General features: G+C 39.0%; 1 protein-coding gene across 34 annotated transcripts in view; it reads right to left on the bottom strand.

Moving 5' to 3' along the window:
• The window catches only part of TCF7L2 (transcription factor 7 like 2), a 227,746-nt gene that overhangs the window by 15,552 nt on the left and 193,411 nt on the right, over window positions 1–18,783 (bottom strand). For 14 of the 34 annotated variants that reach the window (XM_012541077.3, XM_031955861.1, XM_023495820.2 and 11 more), the window contains 6 exons: window positions 12,809–12,941; window positions 9,891–9,993; window positions 7,009–7,095; window positions 2,175–2,315; window positions 1,432–1,591; window positions 967–1,074 (listed from right to left, as the gene is read on the bottom strand). In XM_012541077.3, coding sequence (XP_012396531.1) covers window positions 967–1,074; window positions 1,432–1,591; window positions 2,175–2,315; window positions 7,009–7,095; window positions 9,891–9,993; window positions 12,809–12,941 — 732 coding nt within the window. The remainder of the gene's footprint in view (window positions 1–966; window positions 1,075–1,431; window positions 1,592–2,174; window positions 2,316–7,008; window positions 7,096–9,890; window positions 9,994–12,808; window positions 12,942–18,783) is intronic. The other 20 variants (XM_003755361.4, XM_023495824.2, XM_003755362.4 and 17 more) reach the window with 3 other exon arrangements.

Here is an 18,783-nt window from a genome sequence, read left to right as displayed (position 1 = left end):
AAGAGCAAATGAAATCTTGAATAATCAGTAGATAAGTCATCCAAAGAAGGCCAAAACTCAATACAAAATTGTGTCAAAAAAAAAAAAAAGAAAGAAAAAAGAAAAGAATATTCAAAGAAGTCTCAGTGATCAATATATGGATTCAAGAATTTAAGTTAACATAGAAGTAAAATGCAGTCTTGGTGAATCCAACCCAAGAAGAGCAACTGAAAACTTTCATAAGGGGTACAAAGGTGGAAAGCAACATGAGAGAAAGCTTCACAGATTAGTGATCTTCCTTGAAAAAAAAAAAAAACTGAAACAGTTGGTGACAGAAACACAACAGAAATTCTGTCCTGAAAATGGACCACATCCCTGATAACATAGCAACATGTGTGCAGCCCAGAGCATGTAATCATTTAGTCTACCTCAGGGGAGTAGAACTTAAGTAGAACCACATCATCATCATATCTTTGAAAAGAGAAATAAGCATCCTTCCATTTCCCACCATGTAAATCCAGGAGTCACTCGGCCCTTCCCTTGAGAAGGATGGACTGGGAGAGAGAGTTAAGTCTCTTCCCTCTCTTCTCATGAAACTGAGAACTCAACAGACAAGACTGCCACTATGGGCTAGTCCACAAGGGTCTCATACTAAGGCAACCAAACAAGACGGACGGAAGAGGTTCCCTCCCATGGAAGAGGTTCCCTCCCACGTGACTGATCTGTCTCTCTCTGTCCCTGTGCCCATCTGACCCCAGAGTATCAGCCATCAGGCCAAATCCTCGTTCCCATTTAATGATAAAGGCCCAAACATTCCCACTGATGACCAGGTTGACCCTAACAAGGTCCCTTCATGAGCAAACCAAGTAACTGGTGGTTGGGTCTGGAGTGTACTTGGGTAAGCAAAGGCAACTTAAATTCTGCAGCACAGGGGCCTCTCTACAAACTCTACTACTAAAAAAAATAGCCACCTACATAGCCACCTACATAGTTATCTCGAGCGGACCAGCCTGGATAAAGCTGCATGTGAAGCTGTCGCTCCTTCCTGGCGAGCTCGTAGTACTTGGCTTGCTCTTCTCTGGATAACGCGTGCCACTGCAGCGGGGCAGGGGTTGGGGGGGGGGGGGGGGGGGAGAGACAAAGAGAAACCACAACGTCACCACGGATCTGCTCCACAGGAGAGAGCCTCCCTCCTCCCCGGCAGCCAATGGATGGGGCTGGGCCAGGACAGGCAGATCAGAGTCAGTCTGTCGCTTGGATCCGTTTTGGGGGATTGTAATAGGTGGTCCGAGTGTAATAAAACGCTCAATTACAGCCTCCTTCCCCACCCACCAGGACTTGTGAGGAAAAGCGGTTTGTCCAGATCCCCCCCCCCCTCCCTCTCCTCCTTCTTTAGGTCTCCCCCTGCCTCCCCCCCCCACCCCCACCCCAGAGACGCCATTCATCACCTACCCTTCGACCAAGAATCTGGTTGATGGCTGCGCTTTCTTTCAATGTACATTCTGCTACAACTTTTGCTCTCATTTCCTTCATATACAACATGAATGCATTAAGAGGTTTCTTTATGTGGGGTTTTTTCTTTTCTTCTTCTTTTTTGGAGTCCTGATGTTTCCTGTATATTTAAAGAACAGACAAACACAAACACATACCCTGGTAATGGCTCTCAGCCTGGCTCCCCTTGGCCCATTCTTCGATTTCCACCAATTCCCTTAGAACTAATTCCATGAGACCCGAGGAAAACAAGACACAACAAAACAAAGGAGCCTGCAATGAGTTTTGCTTAAAACTATTCAAATAGCCCAAAGGGTGAGAAAAAAAACAATTTTTTTTTGGTAATCATATCTCAAAGTTTCCTAAATATGAAAAGTTTCCCTAAAGCCTCAAGGGAAAAGCACATGCATTTACTCTGCATATTTCCCAGCAAGCTACCTTCTTCATTCCATCAGAACAAAAGCCCAAATGTCCAATTAACACATTAGGGGAACAAGGAAGTGGTCCATCTTGGTCCACCCACATGCATGAAAAGTGGACACAATGAGACAGCCTTATCACATCAAAATAAATAAATAAAGCATGCAGAGCCATCCAAAGGACGGCCATTTAACACTCTGAAACCCAATCTGAAAAAACAACCAGCAATGATCTATATGACTGGACACACTGGTAAAGGAACAAATAAAAAAGAAAACACTTACGAGCTATGGAGTGAGGCAACATCACTCTGGGAAGATTCCTGTTTGACTGTTGGTGTGACTATGGCTGGATGAGGAATTCCAGTTGTGTGTAAAGTATGATGTGGTGGGACCATATGAGGAGGAAACCTAGAAGACAAAAAGCTGTGTAAATCGTCAGAATAAAAATGAATGAATGGGGAGGGATATGTACACACAGATTTAAAAAAAAAAAAAGCATGTAATAAGCACATGAAAGCTACCCAAAGCATATGAAACCTGTCAGCATTAATTAGCGATAAATTAAACATAATGATTCTCATAATGTCATTAAAGCCAATCTTCCCCTTCATTATTGCTACTGACACGAGGCATTATGATTTTTAACATCTTTAACAAAAGACAAATTCAACTGATGTACTTGGGCGGAAAACTAGGATATAAGCTACCTGCCGGAAACAACACGTCCACTTTCTTATTATTAGTGGCAACTAAAAAGCCAATTTCACAGTCCTAATCAGTTCTGGAATTAAGGATGAAATCTTTTGTTGTATATTGACAGCTAAATAAAATATTAACGCTGCTGGAATTTACACACATTTTTGACAATGCTGTTCATAGCTCATTAGGCCTTATTCTGTTGATGGAGCAAAATAATTTCTTTTTGTTCTTGCTGAACTGTTGTACTTTACTATTTTGGCAGGGTTAGTAGGGAGTGGGGAGGCGGGGAGGAAAGTTGGGAAGGGAGAAGAAACAGTTCTCATTTGGTTCACATAATGAGCCTTTGTCCACATTTTTAAAAAAAATCTTAAGTCGATAAAAGATAAAAAAAAAAATGATAAAGCTGTTGAGAAATTATAACACTTAGCAAACATGAATGGTACATGAATGAAGCTTTACATTTAAGTTTGCATACTTCTAAATCTCTTCTATTTAAAAAAAATATTATGTTGCATATGCAGAAAGAGGTCTTCAAAATGATTAACAACGGTGTCTTCAGACATCTTATAATAACCAAGAAAAAATGTGACCAATTCAAATGACCTAGGTCTAACTTTCATTTCTATTCTCTCACTTTTCATTTTGGAAAATGTATTTTAAGCAGGCAGGCACCCAAACTGCTGTGTCCCAATACAATCTAACAGAAAGATAAACTGGGCTATGGGGACCCAGTTAAATTCAATGAACATTATTAAGTACATATTAAAGGCAAAATTTAAAGACAATTTTCTGATTTCAAAAATTAGTTTATAAAGTATGAACATACTAAACTAGGGAAGATAAAATCAGAGCAGACTATCAAAATCTACCAAATAGGGTATAGTACAATGTATATCGAACTTGGAAGGGTAAATATTTTAAATAACTTTTCAAAAAAGATAAAAGGGGACAAAAGGTAGGGGTACTAGGGCAAAAATAGTATAGTCTCACAAGAAAAAAAAAGGATCCTACCAAACCTCATTAATTTCTACAAATAAATATCTAAAAGGGAGTTTAGATGAAAGAAAACATTTCTTTTTCTCTCTCCAGGTCCAAGTCAACCATTGATTATTTAAATAAAACAAGACAAAAAGTTTCTACTGAAGTATATACCACATTGATAAGAGGAAAAGTCTGCTCGATTCTCCTAGGTAATAAATTTCAGATTTAGAGAATTTATTCTAGACAGAGGTCTCATCAGTAAGTATGAAATTTTATTTTGATGTTAATTTTAAAATGTTCTTTAGATCAGTGTCATGATAAAAATTTTCCATTTAATTAAATTAGTGTAACATACTTTAATTTTGAGAATAACAAATGAAGCACTATTTACAAATACACAGGGAATATACAATAATTTTAAATAGCACAATATATCAAGGAGATTAAGGGGAAAAAAAAAAAAACCCCAAGAGTCTGGCCTTCTGATTTCCAAGTTCTAAATATCAGTCTTCCTTCCTGGATTCTTTAGCCATACCTTTAAACTGATACTTAACTGATGATGAGATGGCTTTTGAATAAGAAAATTTCAGAAGTATGGGAGGTTAAAAAAAAAAAAAAAAACTTGAACGAACTCTTAGGGGACATGTCAAAATTCAAAAATGACTGATTAGATTGTAACTCAATATGATCTTTCACTTAGAAATAACTATAACCACTGGATACCATCAAAGAGATTTAAAGTCTCAAAAGCCCTGTGGCCTCCCTCACCCTATTCCATTCCACCACTTCAGGGCCTTAGGGATAATGGAAATAAGAATACGGGTGCCGGGAAAATGCCTGGGCAGAGGGGTTGCCTTTGCTGTCAACATCAGAGATTAAAGTATGACGTAAGGACGCCCTTTCCCCTTCTTGCATTAGGTAAGCGTGAATAGGGACAGGTATGCAAAGAAATGAAAGAAGGAATACGGATAACAGAAAAGGACCACAAGGGCCGATCACATTTCAAGGGAAGGGCAGAGAAGAAGGAAGGAGGTTCCGGGCGCCATTGAAGAATAAATACTTAAAAATCCACATCCATCCACACCTACTCAAGTGTGTGTAAAAGAGAGGAGGAGACAGGGACAGAGGGGGCAAAGGAGGGAGAATGAGAGAATGCACACCTTTGCTTAAGAAACTCTTCTGCAGACAACTATTTCATGAAATGCAATAAACACCCTAAAAATTCTAAGTAGCTCATTATATACCCCTGTCTGCTTTTATGGCTCCAAGCCAGAATATAATGATGAGCCTTAACTTGTTAAGGACAACTAATTTTTGTTTCTGGCTGTCTCAGGGGCTTCCCTCTTACTCAGTCTCACTTTGCTTCACTGTTGACATGTTTCTGTTAACTGGATGTCATCTGCCTGCCTTGATTTTATGCACAAGCAGTAGGATGCATTTTCCTGTGCAACAATCCTGCTTTGAGTTGCATTAGATTTGTCATTATTCTCTCATTCCCCCCCTTGCACTTGTAACATTTCATCTCTTCCTGCCTTATTTTTTTTGAGCCACGGTGCACCCACATTATGGTTTATACATGATCTTGCTCCCTTTGAAGCCGGCAGATTTCAGAGCCAGCTCTCGTCAGGAGTAGCGCCTTGCACCAATTTAGCAGGCTGAGGGCCCCGAGCTCCAACATCTCAATCTAAAGGGGGTCACAGGGTGGCACAAGTGAGTGTCAGCAAGTGCTGTTTAATTGCCAATCTAGGCTTCTCCGTGGTGTTTAAAGTATAATGACCCATCACTTAATTCTGAGAAGTCCTGGCCCCGCTGCTGAATGGAATGAATATCAAAGGGTATTCGGGAACAGGGCACGCTGCCTACATTTCCTGTAACTGCCATAAGTATAATAGACCTGTACTTCTGTCGGCCCATTACGACAATAATGTATTTAATTTGCTGTATACTCTTTTTAACTAGGTACCTTTTCATAAGACCTACCTGGGGAATAGACTTTCTTCCCCCCTCTCCATCTTTCCCCCAACCCTTCTTTCTACCCCTTTCCCCCATCCCCCATCTTGCCCCCCCCACAGGAAATTTAGACTAACCCCATAAAGAATCATTCAACCAATAAACTCAACCTTAATCCACATTCTGTAACTAGTGAGGCACATTAGGCTTTCCACCACAACAACAAAATCCCTATGACCATCAAAAATAAAATGCAGGAGTGGGAGACTGGGATCCTGGGATCACCCACTTTTTCAGAGAAAGTTTCCCTCTTCTGTCTTTTCCTATTTGAACTTTATAAGGGATCACATGCCTTTCTGGGTCCCACTTAAAGAAAACTACTTTACTCATTGCTCCCTTTCAGATATCCATACATGTGTGTTCACTTGTTCACTTACTCCTATACAAACTGAGATGGTGAAACATGATTCGGGACATATAAAACTTTTACTTTTAATTAATTGTACATAGTTCAGTTCAAGGGACTGTCACATTATACTCTCAGACCACCAACACCCACCACTTTTCTACACCTGAGGCAAACATTCCTTTTCTCTCTCCAAACCTTCCTCTGTCCTCCAATTTCATGTGCTGGCTACAGAGCTTGAGGAGAGACAGGGGGACAGTATCCCTGCCATGTAATGCATGCTAACTTAATTATGTGCCATCATCAAAATGGATTAGCTGTTTCAGCCCATCAGGAAAGTCTAAACCTCCACCGATTTAATTAACTTGACTGAAAATCAGATGAACAGAAAATAAAACTATCATTAGGAGTAATTAGTGATTACTTAAACATAGTACTGCCAACCAGTTTGTAAATAAACTAGCAACGACTGGAAAATTAGCTAGAATTAATTGGAGCTAAGATAGGAGGAATATGGGAAAGAAAAAACAAATATAGAGTACTCATATATATTCACATGTAGATACATACTGAAATCTTCTCTCAAAACTTTAGAGGAGCAGGCAGGCCTTTAATGTAGATTCTCAAGATTCTGAGCTTTGAAAAAAGCCTAATAACCTTCGCGGGAATACTGCTTGCACAACAATAAAACCCCCCCACCCTTTCCTTTCTCAAATAATCCAAGGCTATATAGAAGACATTCTAAAAAAGCTGGTAAGTCATGACTTCTCTTTCCTGCTCCTTTAATGTCATTTTCTACAGTGCTCAATTAGTTGCCTTAGATAAATAAATCACAGATATGATATCAGCAAGATGGAAAGAGTAGACACTGATAGACAAGAACCCACAATGAGAGTTCAATGTAATCTTAATATTGCCATTACTGGCCTGAGAGTGTTTCTACATTAACCTAGGTCACACAATTAACTGTTTTCAGATATATATTGAGCATCCCTTTCCTAGATGACACAGGATTCTAGAGAATATTCTGAGAAGTCCCACATTGCTCTGAATATCAACACTCTGATTATCTGAACTCACCTTGACATGGAAGCATTGACAGTCAGAGCTGTTGGATAAGGATGCCTGAATCCTCCTGTTGTGATTGGGTAAACTGGTTGACCTTGCCTAGAAAGAGGAAAGGGGGAGAAAAAAAGTGAGAAAAAGGAAAAAAATAGGGGGGGGGAGTAGAGGAAGAAGGAAAAGGGGGGGAGGAAAACTTCTCTCTGCACAGTAAGCTTTATTCTCATTTGATCAGAACAAAAATCTTGGGGATTGTACAGCAAGGATCAAAGGGAAGAACCACAAAACAATTTGAATGCCATAAATCTGATAGGAATGGCTAATTAAATTTTATAACCTCTGCTTATGTCAATAGAGACCCTCTCCCCAAGCTGAAACTAGGTGTTTTGTTGTAATAATTAAAGGCGAAGTCTCACTTGCTTTAATGGAGCCATCACACTAATTGAGGGCTACACATCCAAAGGAAAACAATAATGAATGTAAATTTATACCAAAATAAAGTACAGTGAATCAAAGGACTTCAGTTGCGCTTTGGGCCTCTTTCGGTATTTAGATCTCGGTGAGAAAACATTAAATTAACAGAGCTTAATTTGTAGCCTTTTGTCAAATTAACAAGTGTTGACAAGAGTTACCGGGGGGGAGAGTCCCCAAGAAGAATTGTGGGTAACCAATAGACAATCACACCTCATTACAATAATTAAAAAATACAGCAACACGCAAAATAGCTTCCTCATGAAAGACCCACAACTTTTTCTGATGGAGGTTTGTCTGAGTTGGCTATTCCTTTTTATCTAGCCTTCAAACATCTCTCTATCAGCTGAGCACGGGGAGACAGAGATGCCAGGATCATCTGCTAGGACTGGCCAGCCCCTTTTTAAGAATAAATGGGTCCACTGCTAATCATACTTCTCCCTCTTGGTCTCCCCAAAAGGGCAATGGAGAGAGTACAATTATCACTGGCCTTAATATTCAGAACTTGTTAGTGGATCATAAAACATTTGGAGTAATAAAAAGAAGTCTGAACTTGGAAGAGACTGGGATTCAAGTCCTGACTCTAAAAGTTACTAGTAACAGGACTAATGGCAAACCCTTTAACTCTGTAAGGTCCAATTTCTTTCTCAGGAATAGAGGGAGAGCCCTCCCCCTGGCCCCAACTAGAAGGGCTCTATGATTCCACTGGCAAAAAAGAAGGCTCCAATGAGGAAAGCATTTTACCTACACAGACTAGCACCTGCTCAGGGCCACAGGGAGCTGCCCAGAAAATCGAGGAGTTAAGTGATTTGTTCAGGGCAGCTTAAGTGGCTTATTGATTAGAGCAGAATACCTGGGGTCAGGAAAACCTGGTCTCCGATACTCATTAATGTGACTCTGGACAAGTCCCTTCGCCTCAGCCTCAGTTTCCTCATCTGTCAAATGACAAGGAAATGGCAGCATCTCTGTCCAGAAAACCCCCAGTGGGGTCTCCACTGAACCACAATGCAGTGATCTATTCAGGGTCACACAGTCAGCATGTCAGAAACCGGCCTTGCAACCATGGTTTTCTCTTCACTATAGGACACTTGTCCTACGTCTAAAGTAGGTTGCTTCTGACTTATTTTAACAGCGTGGACAGGCAAGTTATTTTTGTGTTATGTCGTATCCGTAATGCTTTAGCACGGTGCCTGGCACACAGCTGGCACTGAATGAGTGCTACTTGATGGGGAGGATGATCTCACCTCTCGGTAAGTACTCTAGCAGCCCTGTATAGATCTATCATCTGCAGATGGATTCTCAGTCTACATTGTACGCTGCTAACAGCAGCTTCTAAGTCTAGAGGAATCACAGATCCAGGTTTCACTGCTTTCCCCACTGAGGAGAAAACAAAACAAAATACCTAATCCCTACCTCCTAGGATCGTTAGGAGGATGAAGTGAGGCAATAAATGGAAAATGGCGCATAAGCCTTAAAATGCTATGTAAAAACCAATTATTATTTTTAAATAGAATAGAAAGGGTGAGTAGGTGTGGGACGGGGGCTGCTTGGTATGCATTGAGCTCACATGGTCTTTTAAGTTCTTTGACTTTAGAGAATAACATGCTCAGTAAGTCCTTAGTGACACTCATGGGTTCATGTGAAATCTCTCCCTGGTAGAACGTCCTCTGCTAGCATTTTGTTTCCTAATAGGCAGAATTTCCTGGTCCACATAATTTCCCCCCCATTTGAAATGGTCACTCCCCAAAGTAATTAGCATCAGTTGGGGGTAAGCCGCTAAGTGGCAGTGAACACAGTGCCGCTCCTGGAATCAGAAAGGTCCGAGTTCAAATCTAGATTCAAATACTTGCTAGATAGGCAACACTGAGCAAATCACTGAATCCTCTGTTAGCCTCAGTTTCCCCAACTCTAAAATAGGGGTAATAATAGCACCTACCTCCTAGCATCAAGAGAATCAACTGGGATCATATTTGGAAAGCATTTAATGCAGTACTTGGCATTTGGAAGGCACTAAATAAATAATGCTTATTGCTGGTGTTTTATTACTAAAGAGCTCAAAAGAAAATTTCATATAAGATACAATTTGTCAATGGAGAAAGGGTGATGAGCAAGCAAGAGAGACTCTCCAGGCACTAAGAGCCACTGGATTTAGTGCTTCAGCTTGACCTCATAGAATGGCTTTTCCATAATAGATTGAATCACCCAACTTGCACAAATTTCAATGAGACATGGGATATTTCTTCACCAGGTGTATGGGTGCTCTTCCATGGGCAGGAGTCAAGAACCATTCTCTAATTTTATCCCTTTCTATGAATTCATACTTTCCTCCCAATTCTTCCCCATATTTTCTCCTCCCCTTTCTTATTTAAGAATAATAAATTCTACCCATTAAAAGAAAAGAAAAGGAAATAAAAAATGGAACTCCTTACTGTGGTACTAACCATCCTAGCGGATGGGGGATTTGTCCTACGGTGCCAGGCGATAGTGGGTAATAAGGAGATATATCCGGAGGATGTGGAGGTCGTGGAATTCCTAGAGAGAGAGAGAGGAAAAAAGAGAGAGAAATCATAAATCATATGATAGAAGCAGGAGGGGGGAAGAGGGATTCAAATGAAGAAAGAATGACAGAGGAAAATTGGAAAGAGGAAGGAGAAAAGGGAAAAGAAGGCAAAGGAAGGGAAAAAAATGAGGAAGAAAATCTCCGATAGTCCTCATATGCAGCTTCCCTCTAACCTAACTGATGAATTGAGTTTGTTTTGATTCCAATGTCAATTTTGTTTTCAACTTTTGTCCTCTTTAGTAAAGCTACAAAACCTTTACTTTTATAGCTACTCATTGAAAGAGTTTGGCTAATAGTTACCTGTTTCCCTCCTGTGGAGGGAGGTAGTTTGGCATTGTGGAAAGAACACTGGGTTCAAATCTGGCCTAATGTACATGATCTGGGTAAACTCTAGTGTGCCACATTTCCATGGATTTCAGTTTCCTCCTCTCTACAATGTGGAGGTTGGACTAGAAAACTTCTCAAGTCCCTTCCAGACTGTTAGGGTCTTATTTCACATAAATTTTCTAACAGTTAGCTTTTTATTTCTTCCTGTTGTCTGAATAACCTTACTTTTCTCAAGGAGGGTGTTTTAAAGGTATTTATTGATATAAATTGTTTTTAACGTATTCCTATTCAATTTAATGGAATATATTTGAAAATATTAAATATCAGTAGGCACTTGGAATCAAAACCAAAGGAAAAAATGAAGACTAAATGGAAAATATATTGAGGTTTTTCTTTAATTTGCTGAATGAAAAGTTTGTTGTGTTGTCTCAGTTAAAAACCTATCTGCTGAATGGGTACAGTACCATCTACAAGGTTCATTACAAAATACAAATTGAGTAGAGCCTCAAAAAAATGGGCAAAGAACTTTGCAGAACTCTGTTGAAGCAAATGTGATGGTGTCTCTAAATTTACTAGAAAGCACCAAAGTTGATGATAGTAAACAGGAAGGGACGGGGAGAAAAGGTGGCTAAACTAATGAACAATAACAGGAGAATTTTAAAGGAGAGCATGAAAGTGAAGGAGTAGCATATTCTTGGCTGTAAACTATTTCTTTTTTTAATTCACTCAGGAAGCTTTTAATCTCTAAATTAAATCTCCCTGTGTGACATTTTCACGCGGACACTGCTTTCTCTCCATGACAAAAACCAAACAGATTAACTGGGCTTTAACTATACAGCGAGCCATTTGCACACTTGAAAGAATGTTCACAGAGGAAAAGTAAACACTCTACAGCCGTTAATCATATGTTTTACGATAACCATTTAAAAGCTATTCCCTGTACTACCATTATTTAAATGAGGGGCTGACTCTGCCATTCACTTGCAGTGCCCAGGGACAGCAAGCCAGGTTCTTTCAGCCATGTGCAGCCTGCGTTCCAATGCAATTAAAAAGGAGGCCCAGTGGTCGGAGGCTGGTGAAAACCAGCTAATGTGTGGCTTCATTCAGAGGTAGCTGGTAACAGCAGCGTAAATAGGCTGCCTACGTCAGCCCCGTCCCAAACAATTCCTCTGACAAAATGACATGTAATCACCATTTTAAATTTAACCTTCTAATTAAATAACCAGAAGAATAAAAAAGAAGTGAGCTAGTGTTTTATGCAAGACTGAAAGAGAAATTATGAATGTAAACTACTCTCCCCAAAGCCTCTCCTGCTGCATTATTTATTTATTTATTTATTTATTTGAAAGAAAGGTTAGCAACCAAATGACTTGGACAATTCAATGCAAGGAAGTTAAGTCCACAGCATCAGCTCAGTCTTTTTGTCATCCACACAGAAGGAATGAAAGATGCCCATGAAATGAAATATCGTTACTGCGGCACAAGAAGGCACCTTATACTTTTTTGAGAATATGGCCCAGGGATGGGGAGTCAGGAAGCTGGCAAATCCTAATTCTCCCATCAACCTGGTCCACTGTTTGAATAAGTAGCTCTGGGGACATTATTTTCTGTATTTAATTCCAATGGAAAAAGAGAATGCATGGCAAGAAGGAAACTTTGGTTTCCCTTTTTATAAAACAAGAAACAACAGTGAACTATCGTGATACTAAGAAGAAAAAAGAACACAATCATAACACTAAAAGGGATTCTACAACTTGGCAACTCAGAGACTAACCCCCCCACCCCCCCCCACCCCATGTAATATCTAAGTAACTGTGGTACCTTTGCTGCCTGAGGAATCAGAGGACCTCCTGCTGGCTTAGCAGGGAATGATGGAGGTGCTGGGATTATTCTTATTACCAATGGAGTAGGCTACTCTAGAGTCCTGCAGATGCAAGAGGCCAAAAAGATGTGGGAGCAGGTTGCTCTGTGATAACTTTCTCCGTGTCTGTTTTGGAGGCTAAGCAGTAGGGTTATGGCAGCCACCCGGAGAGCAGGATTGCCAAACCACACCCTTGGGGAAGATAATGCTTGGCTCTAGTAGCCAAAACAGTCACTTCACAATATCCTTAACTCGAAAAGGACTTAGGGTCAGCCTTACAAGGAATAACAGCACAATGAGCGCATCTACTTCTATCAAACCAAAAAGCAAATAAACCAAAAAATTCACAATCTTGGGACAAATAAAGGCAGAATTGAGATCTCTAAAGGGCATTCTTTCAATCCTGCAGTGACAAGGGGGGAGAACTAAGCCATCCTCACTTCCAAATGCTGGCCCCATTTCACATCCTTAGGCCCGGATGCCTCTGAGGTGGTTTTTACCCAACAATTTCTTTTCTCCTCTTTCCCACAGAGTTGGAGATAGCAGGCCTCCCTCTGGGCCCTTCCCTTCCGGGGCCCCACTGTCCACCCGAGGCCTACCTGTTTTGGGATCTACGTCGGCTGGTAAGTGTGGAGGTGGGTTTCCTGGGGTGAAGTGCTCATTGCTGTATGTGATAAGCGGCGTAAGAGGGTGTACATGGTGAGGGTGCTGCACAACGGGCACTTTGTTAGACTGAAAATGGAAAGACAAGAAGAGAGAGAGACATTATTAACAGCAGCATCCCATCAGCTTCAAAGTCAGCAGGACAACCCAACTGCCTGGTCACCTACTGTCTCCCCAACTCCTGGAAAAGAAGATGTCAGCCATCTTTTATAGATTGTCACAGTTCTGTTTTTGCTTCTCTGTTGGGTCTGAATTTTGAATCTCCACCCACCTCTTCCCATCATAAATCCTATCCGTTGGCACTTTATCCTGTGGGTACGTAAGCAGGGAAGTAGCCGACTTTAATCTCTCCGACCCAGGATGTTGCAGTATGTGAGAGCAAGAGCTTTTCTCGATGATAAAGGCTGGCGGGGGTGAAGGGAGGAGGGAGAGGAGAAGAAGGGGGCCTTCACTTCCAGGAGGTTGACTAGAGTTTCATGTCTTGTGTCCCAGCCCCCGTCAACCCCAAATCTTTCCCATATTCTGTAGCCATTTACGAACATCACGGATGGAAAAGCCCTGCTTGCTCACTACTCCAAGTCTGAACTTTACTGGGGACTGCTAAACTGCAAGGCAATCACCTGCATATTTTATGCATATTACAGCAGCCCAGGCTCATTAGGAATTCATCAGAGAGCACTAATAAGTTAACTGGATGATGATGAATTGTGCTAATAAAAGGTATGCATTTTAAAAAGGCAGTTCTGGAAAACAAGGAATAGGCATTTTAATGATTGGTAGGGGGAGAAGAGGAAAGTTGTAGTTGGGTTTTTTTTTTTGGGGGGGGGGTCCAAGATTTTCTCATTCCTATAGCTAGTTCCCATAAAATTATTCTTAAGCTCTACTCCCCCACCCCACCCCCCAAATAATACAGGGTTTCATGATAACTTAGTCTAGCAAGATCACAAAGAAAAAATTAAGCTGAAACTAGCGAACTACTGGGCCATTTACTGAGAGTAATCCAATTGCAAAAAACCCTATTCCCAGTAGAGGATTTCCACTAAAATCCTACAACAGGGACATTTAACCAGATTAGGTACCAGCGAAGATAAAGAGGCTGGTATTAGATGATGAATGGATTAGAGTCAAGTTTCATTTTAGAATGTGTCTTCATTTTCTTTTATTACTTTTAGTAAGGAACAACTCGCATTAACATCAAGGAAAAGGAATTGCATGTAAAGAGAAGGGAGGGTGGAGTTGCGGGACTGCCCACCAGCACCATGGAAGTGGCAAGGGTGTTCATTAATGCCTTACTTTGGGGGCTCTTCCCTCCTGCAATGGATGAGGGGGAGCTACAAATAAGCCTGGGTAAACCATTTCTCAGCTACTGTAACACTGTTTGGGCAGGGAATAAACTTTAAAGTTCCCAAACTTTTGGAAGATGAATCAGAAAAGGAAGATGTAACCATGAATGTTACAGAAAAACTGTAAAAGAAGAAATCTATTTAAAATAAATGCTTCCACAGCCTAGAATAATGACCTTTCTGAAGACTCAGGCCTTTAGAAAAGATTTGCAATCTGATTACAGGTTCTTCTTTGGGGTTGACATTTTAAGATGAAAGCACTTATTAAGTGATTAAGAGACTCCAAACAGGATGGTGGGCTTGTTATTTGTTGTTATTCTTGTTTTGAGAAAGGATGGTTTAAAGCAAGTCATAGAAAATAAATAACAGATAGAAAACATGTTGGCTATTTGGCCTTACTAGGCCAAATCCAACAAACCAGAGCTTCAGGAATTAAGTGTCAAGATTTTCTAGAATAATCAAAATCTTATGAGCCATTACATTGCACTGAAGAATTATTTGTAAGGTGGGCACTATCTGATTATTATAACAAGCTTAAGTCAAAATCATTTATTGCCTACAATGAACACAGTGAGCACTTAGCCTTACTCTAATGTGTCTCACAGATATTTACATCTCATCTAGTACTGGATTTACATATTTCTCATTTTTCTATTCCCAGCACCTAACAAGAGCCATCATGCACAGGAGATTCTTAGGGGGAAAAAAAGTTTTTAATTGAATTGAATTGGTAGGCACTATGGGGGTTATAGATTACTAGAGACTGGGAAGAGAGAGAAAGGAGGAAAAACAAAAAAGCAAAAGGAATTCTCTGTCCTTGGACAATATGGAATAAAATTTTGAAAGAAATATGAAATTTAAGAAATATATGAATTAAATATGGGTTGCCCCAAAAATCTTAGTGGAGTTTTAGCTTTAATTCCTTAAAAAAAAACAAAAAAAAAACAAAAAAAAAAAACACTTTTGAGATGCACTGTATGTAATTTAGCATGAAATATGTAATAATTCATATATCACTTTAAAATTTTAATGCAGTTTTTTAATTAAATAAGGGACAAGTATTGGAGAACAGTGGATAAGGAAGGGAACTATGATTTTACTGGCAGTACAGGGAATTCCCAGATGAGGGCACTCCTTCTACCAATGCAAGATGGCACCCTCTTTGCAATTTATAATCTTAAAGCACTGAGTGGCTAAGTGATTTGCCTCAGGTCACACAGTCAGCATGTATTATAGGAAACAACAGAAAATAAGTCTCCCAGGCTTCAAGGCCTACTCAGAATCTACTATGGCAACACACAACAGAACAAGTTTTGAGAATGCAGCTCAGCTTCCACTTCTGATATTAAGAATCTGTACAATGCACAAGTCACTGAGCTTCCTAATGCCTATCTTTAAAATGGGAACTGGAAAAAATAACTTCAGAAATGACCTCTTTTAGCTCTGGATCTGGATCCTAGTTTGCCTTTGGATCAAATAAAATCGAGAGCAAATATTACATTTTATAAATGAGGAAAAATAAATTGAGAAAGATCTATTCCCTGACCCAAGATCACCTAGCTGACAAGTGAAGGAAATAAGACACACCACAGATCTTCTCTCACTTCAAATCTAGAATTATTTCTATATCATGCTCTACCAGCAAAGATAATAAAATCTAATCAAATCAACACATATTTATTAACCCCATTCTATACAAAATACTGTGTTAGGCCCTAGGGATAAAAATAATTCAATGACTCTTACTCTTAAAAAGCTTACATTCTAATGGATAAGATAGCAAACACATAAGAATATGAGGAATTAATATTAAAAGAATAAATACAAATAAATAAAAGAGTTTAATACAAATAGTAATTGGGGAGAAAGGAAAGCAGATGATGATTGTAGCAGACAATCAGTGCTATAGGAAAGGGAGAATGGAAAGATTAGTGTGGATTGGGTAATAGGATAGGACTTGTCTAATACCTGAAGTACTGAGTAGATAGACAAGAGGGCTTAGCCTACTTCCACATAGGAAGAACATGGAGACTAAGGCACAAGAGCCAAAAGATGCACAAAGTGTCTTCAGGACACCATTTAGTGAAATTGAAGAATCAAATGAGGAACATCATTGACTGCTCCCTCAAAAAAAAAATCTATAATTCTTTCCATTATTTATATATACATACATATATATATGTATATATATGCATATATATATATATATATATAATGTAATTCATTAATAAAAAGAATGAAAGTTAATTCATTTATTAAGCATCTGCTAGAGACCAAACATTGTGCTTGATTCAGGAAAGGGATATGAAATCTTCTAAAAATCTTTCCAGGAAAGCAAAGAATAAAGGCTTGATTTTGACTTCCTCCTCAAGTATTAAACAATCACTAAGAATTTATGAAGTGCTATTTTAGACACTGTTTTAGACACTATTTTAGACACACAATGACAAAAATGAAAGTCTCTGTATACAAGGAGCTTATAGTCTATTGTATGAGACAACAAGTATATACATAAATATAAGCCAAAAAAAATGCAAATTCATTCAACTTAATGTAAGAAAACCACCTAATACTCATAGCTCATGAGAGGTAAAGGTGGGAGAGAGGAAAAGGTGGGAGAGAGGTAAAAACTGATATTTAAAAAAAAACTCATGGAAAGAAAGACATTCTAAGGTGAATTTTAAAAGAAACATAGGGCTCTAAGAAGAGATTGAAGACAGGTCAGAGTCAAATTTTGAAGGGCTTTAAATATCCAATAGAAATCTGTATTTGGCAGGTAAAAAGGAGCATTAGAATTTATTGAAAAAGAGAATAACATGAATACATGCCTGAATATAGATTCTTCATCTTTTACATACATGGCACAAGCAACTCTAAAAAAACAAAACAAAATCACACCCCTTCCAAGAAAACAAACTCAAGTTTTGTTACAGTGACCAAATTTTTCTGTGTATTTCTGCATATACAAACATAGCCATGTCTATTTCTTAAGCCAGAATTCTTTTCAATATAATTAGGGTAACTCAAAGGAAGAACAGCTCAAGGGATTGAGAGCTACAGATATACTCTGGACTGAACCCCAAGGTTCCCGATCCTCACATAATATCCTTGAAAAAGGAGAATTCAACACTTCTTCAAGTACCTAGTTTCCAGCAAAGACAGAGTCGTCATTTACTCCTACAAAAATTACCTGGTATCCCTGGATGCCTCAAGGCAACTTGAGAGATCTGATTTGCTTCATTATGTGAAGAGAGAAAAAGGGCTCTCTCAAATATTACCCACAACATCTGAACTGAGGACAGGGATAAAAAACAGAGTAAACAGCGCTATATTCATCTGTCACAGTCTACAATTTAGCCTAATTCTTATACAGGAAAAGAGAAAAAGAAACAAGACTAAGGTGCTAAAGACTCTGAACTCCTAAAGGATTATGGGCTTGTTCCTAAATGGTTCAATTACTATTACTTTAAACACACACACACACACACACACACATATATATATATATATATATATATATATATATATATATATATATATATATATACATACATACATACACACACATTGTATCTATCTTCCTTCACAAGAATGTTTCCAGCCTGATAGATGGGCTTTCATGCCTTCCATAGGAAGTGACTTCCTCCGTAATATCTCTCTCTCTCTCTCTCTCTCTCTCTCTCTCTCTCTCTCTCTCTCTCTCTCTCTATATATATATATATATATATATACATACACACATATATATATATATATGTGTGTGTGTGTGGTGGTATGTATGCATGTATATTTGTATTCCTATGTCTGAATATATGTATATATGTGTATTTACACCATTTTTGAGCATAATAATGATTACATAATACAATGAAAGCCACATGCATTGCTCAAATAATGAAAAACAGAGCAAAAGAAGATACCTTTTAATCAGGATCAACTTTATTACAAAATATTTTAAAAGGTAAAGGATTCAGAGAATTTCCCAGTTCTTTAAAGAAATTAAGTTTCCAGAATTTGCATTCAAAAGTTACCCTATACAAGATGTCTACACAAAATTAGGTTGTTTAAGGCCTTTTCTTCAGTCTAAAGACCTGTCAAAAATGGGGAAATAAGACCATCACTTTCCGCAGATTTCTTCTACTGCTCAATCTATAATGTGATAACATAAAACCAGGGACTTTCAAGAACTTCATTACCCAGTTTAGTTTTGAAATATGTCAAGGGATAGCATTCACTACCATCAAAGAGAGCAAATTAAGTTCCCAAATCAGGAAAGGAAGAAAAAAATGGAATTTGAATAATATAATTACAGGAGGATGGAGAGAGAAGAAAGAGACTGTAAAGGGAAAAGTAGGAGGAGGGGTTGTTAGGTAAGGCGTGGCTCATTCTTCTACCTGATGAATCTCTCTATTAGCTTAAATAAGTAACCACCATTTTTAAGTGCTTATTCTATGCCCAGTACTATGCTAAAATTCTGGGGATACAAATATAAACCAAAACGTGGTTTCTGCCTTCAAAGGTCTTGCATTGTAATGAAGAAATCCAACATAGAAAAGGGAATTTGTGGG

This window comes from Sarcophilus harrisii, chromosome 2 (genome assembly GCF_902635505.1).
Source record: "Sarcophilus harrisii chromosome 2, mSarHar1.11, whole genome shotgun sequence".
Lineage (NCBI taxonomy): Eukaryota > Metazoa > Chordata > Mammalia > Dasyuromorphia > Dasyuridae > Sarcophilus > Sarcophilus harrisii.
This window is presented reverse-complemented; position numbering and strand designations above follow the sequence as displayed.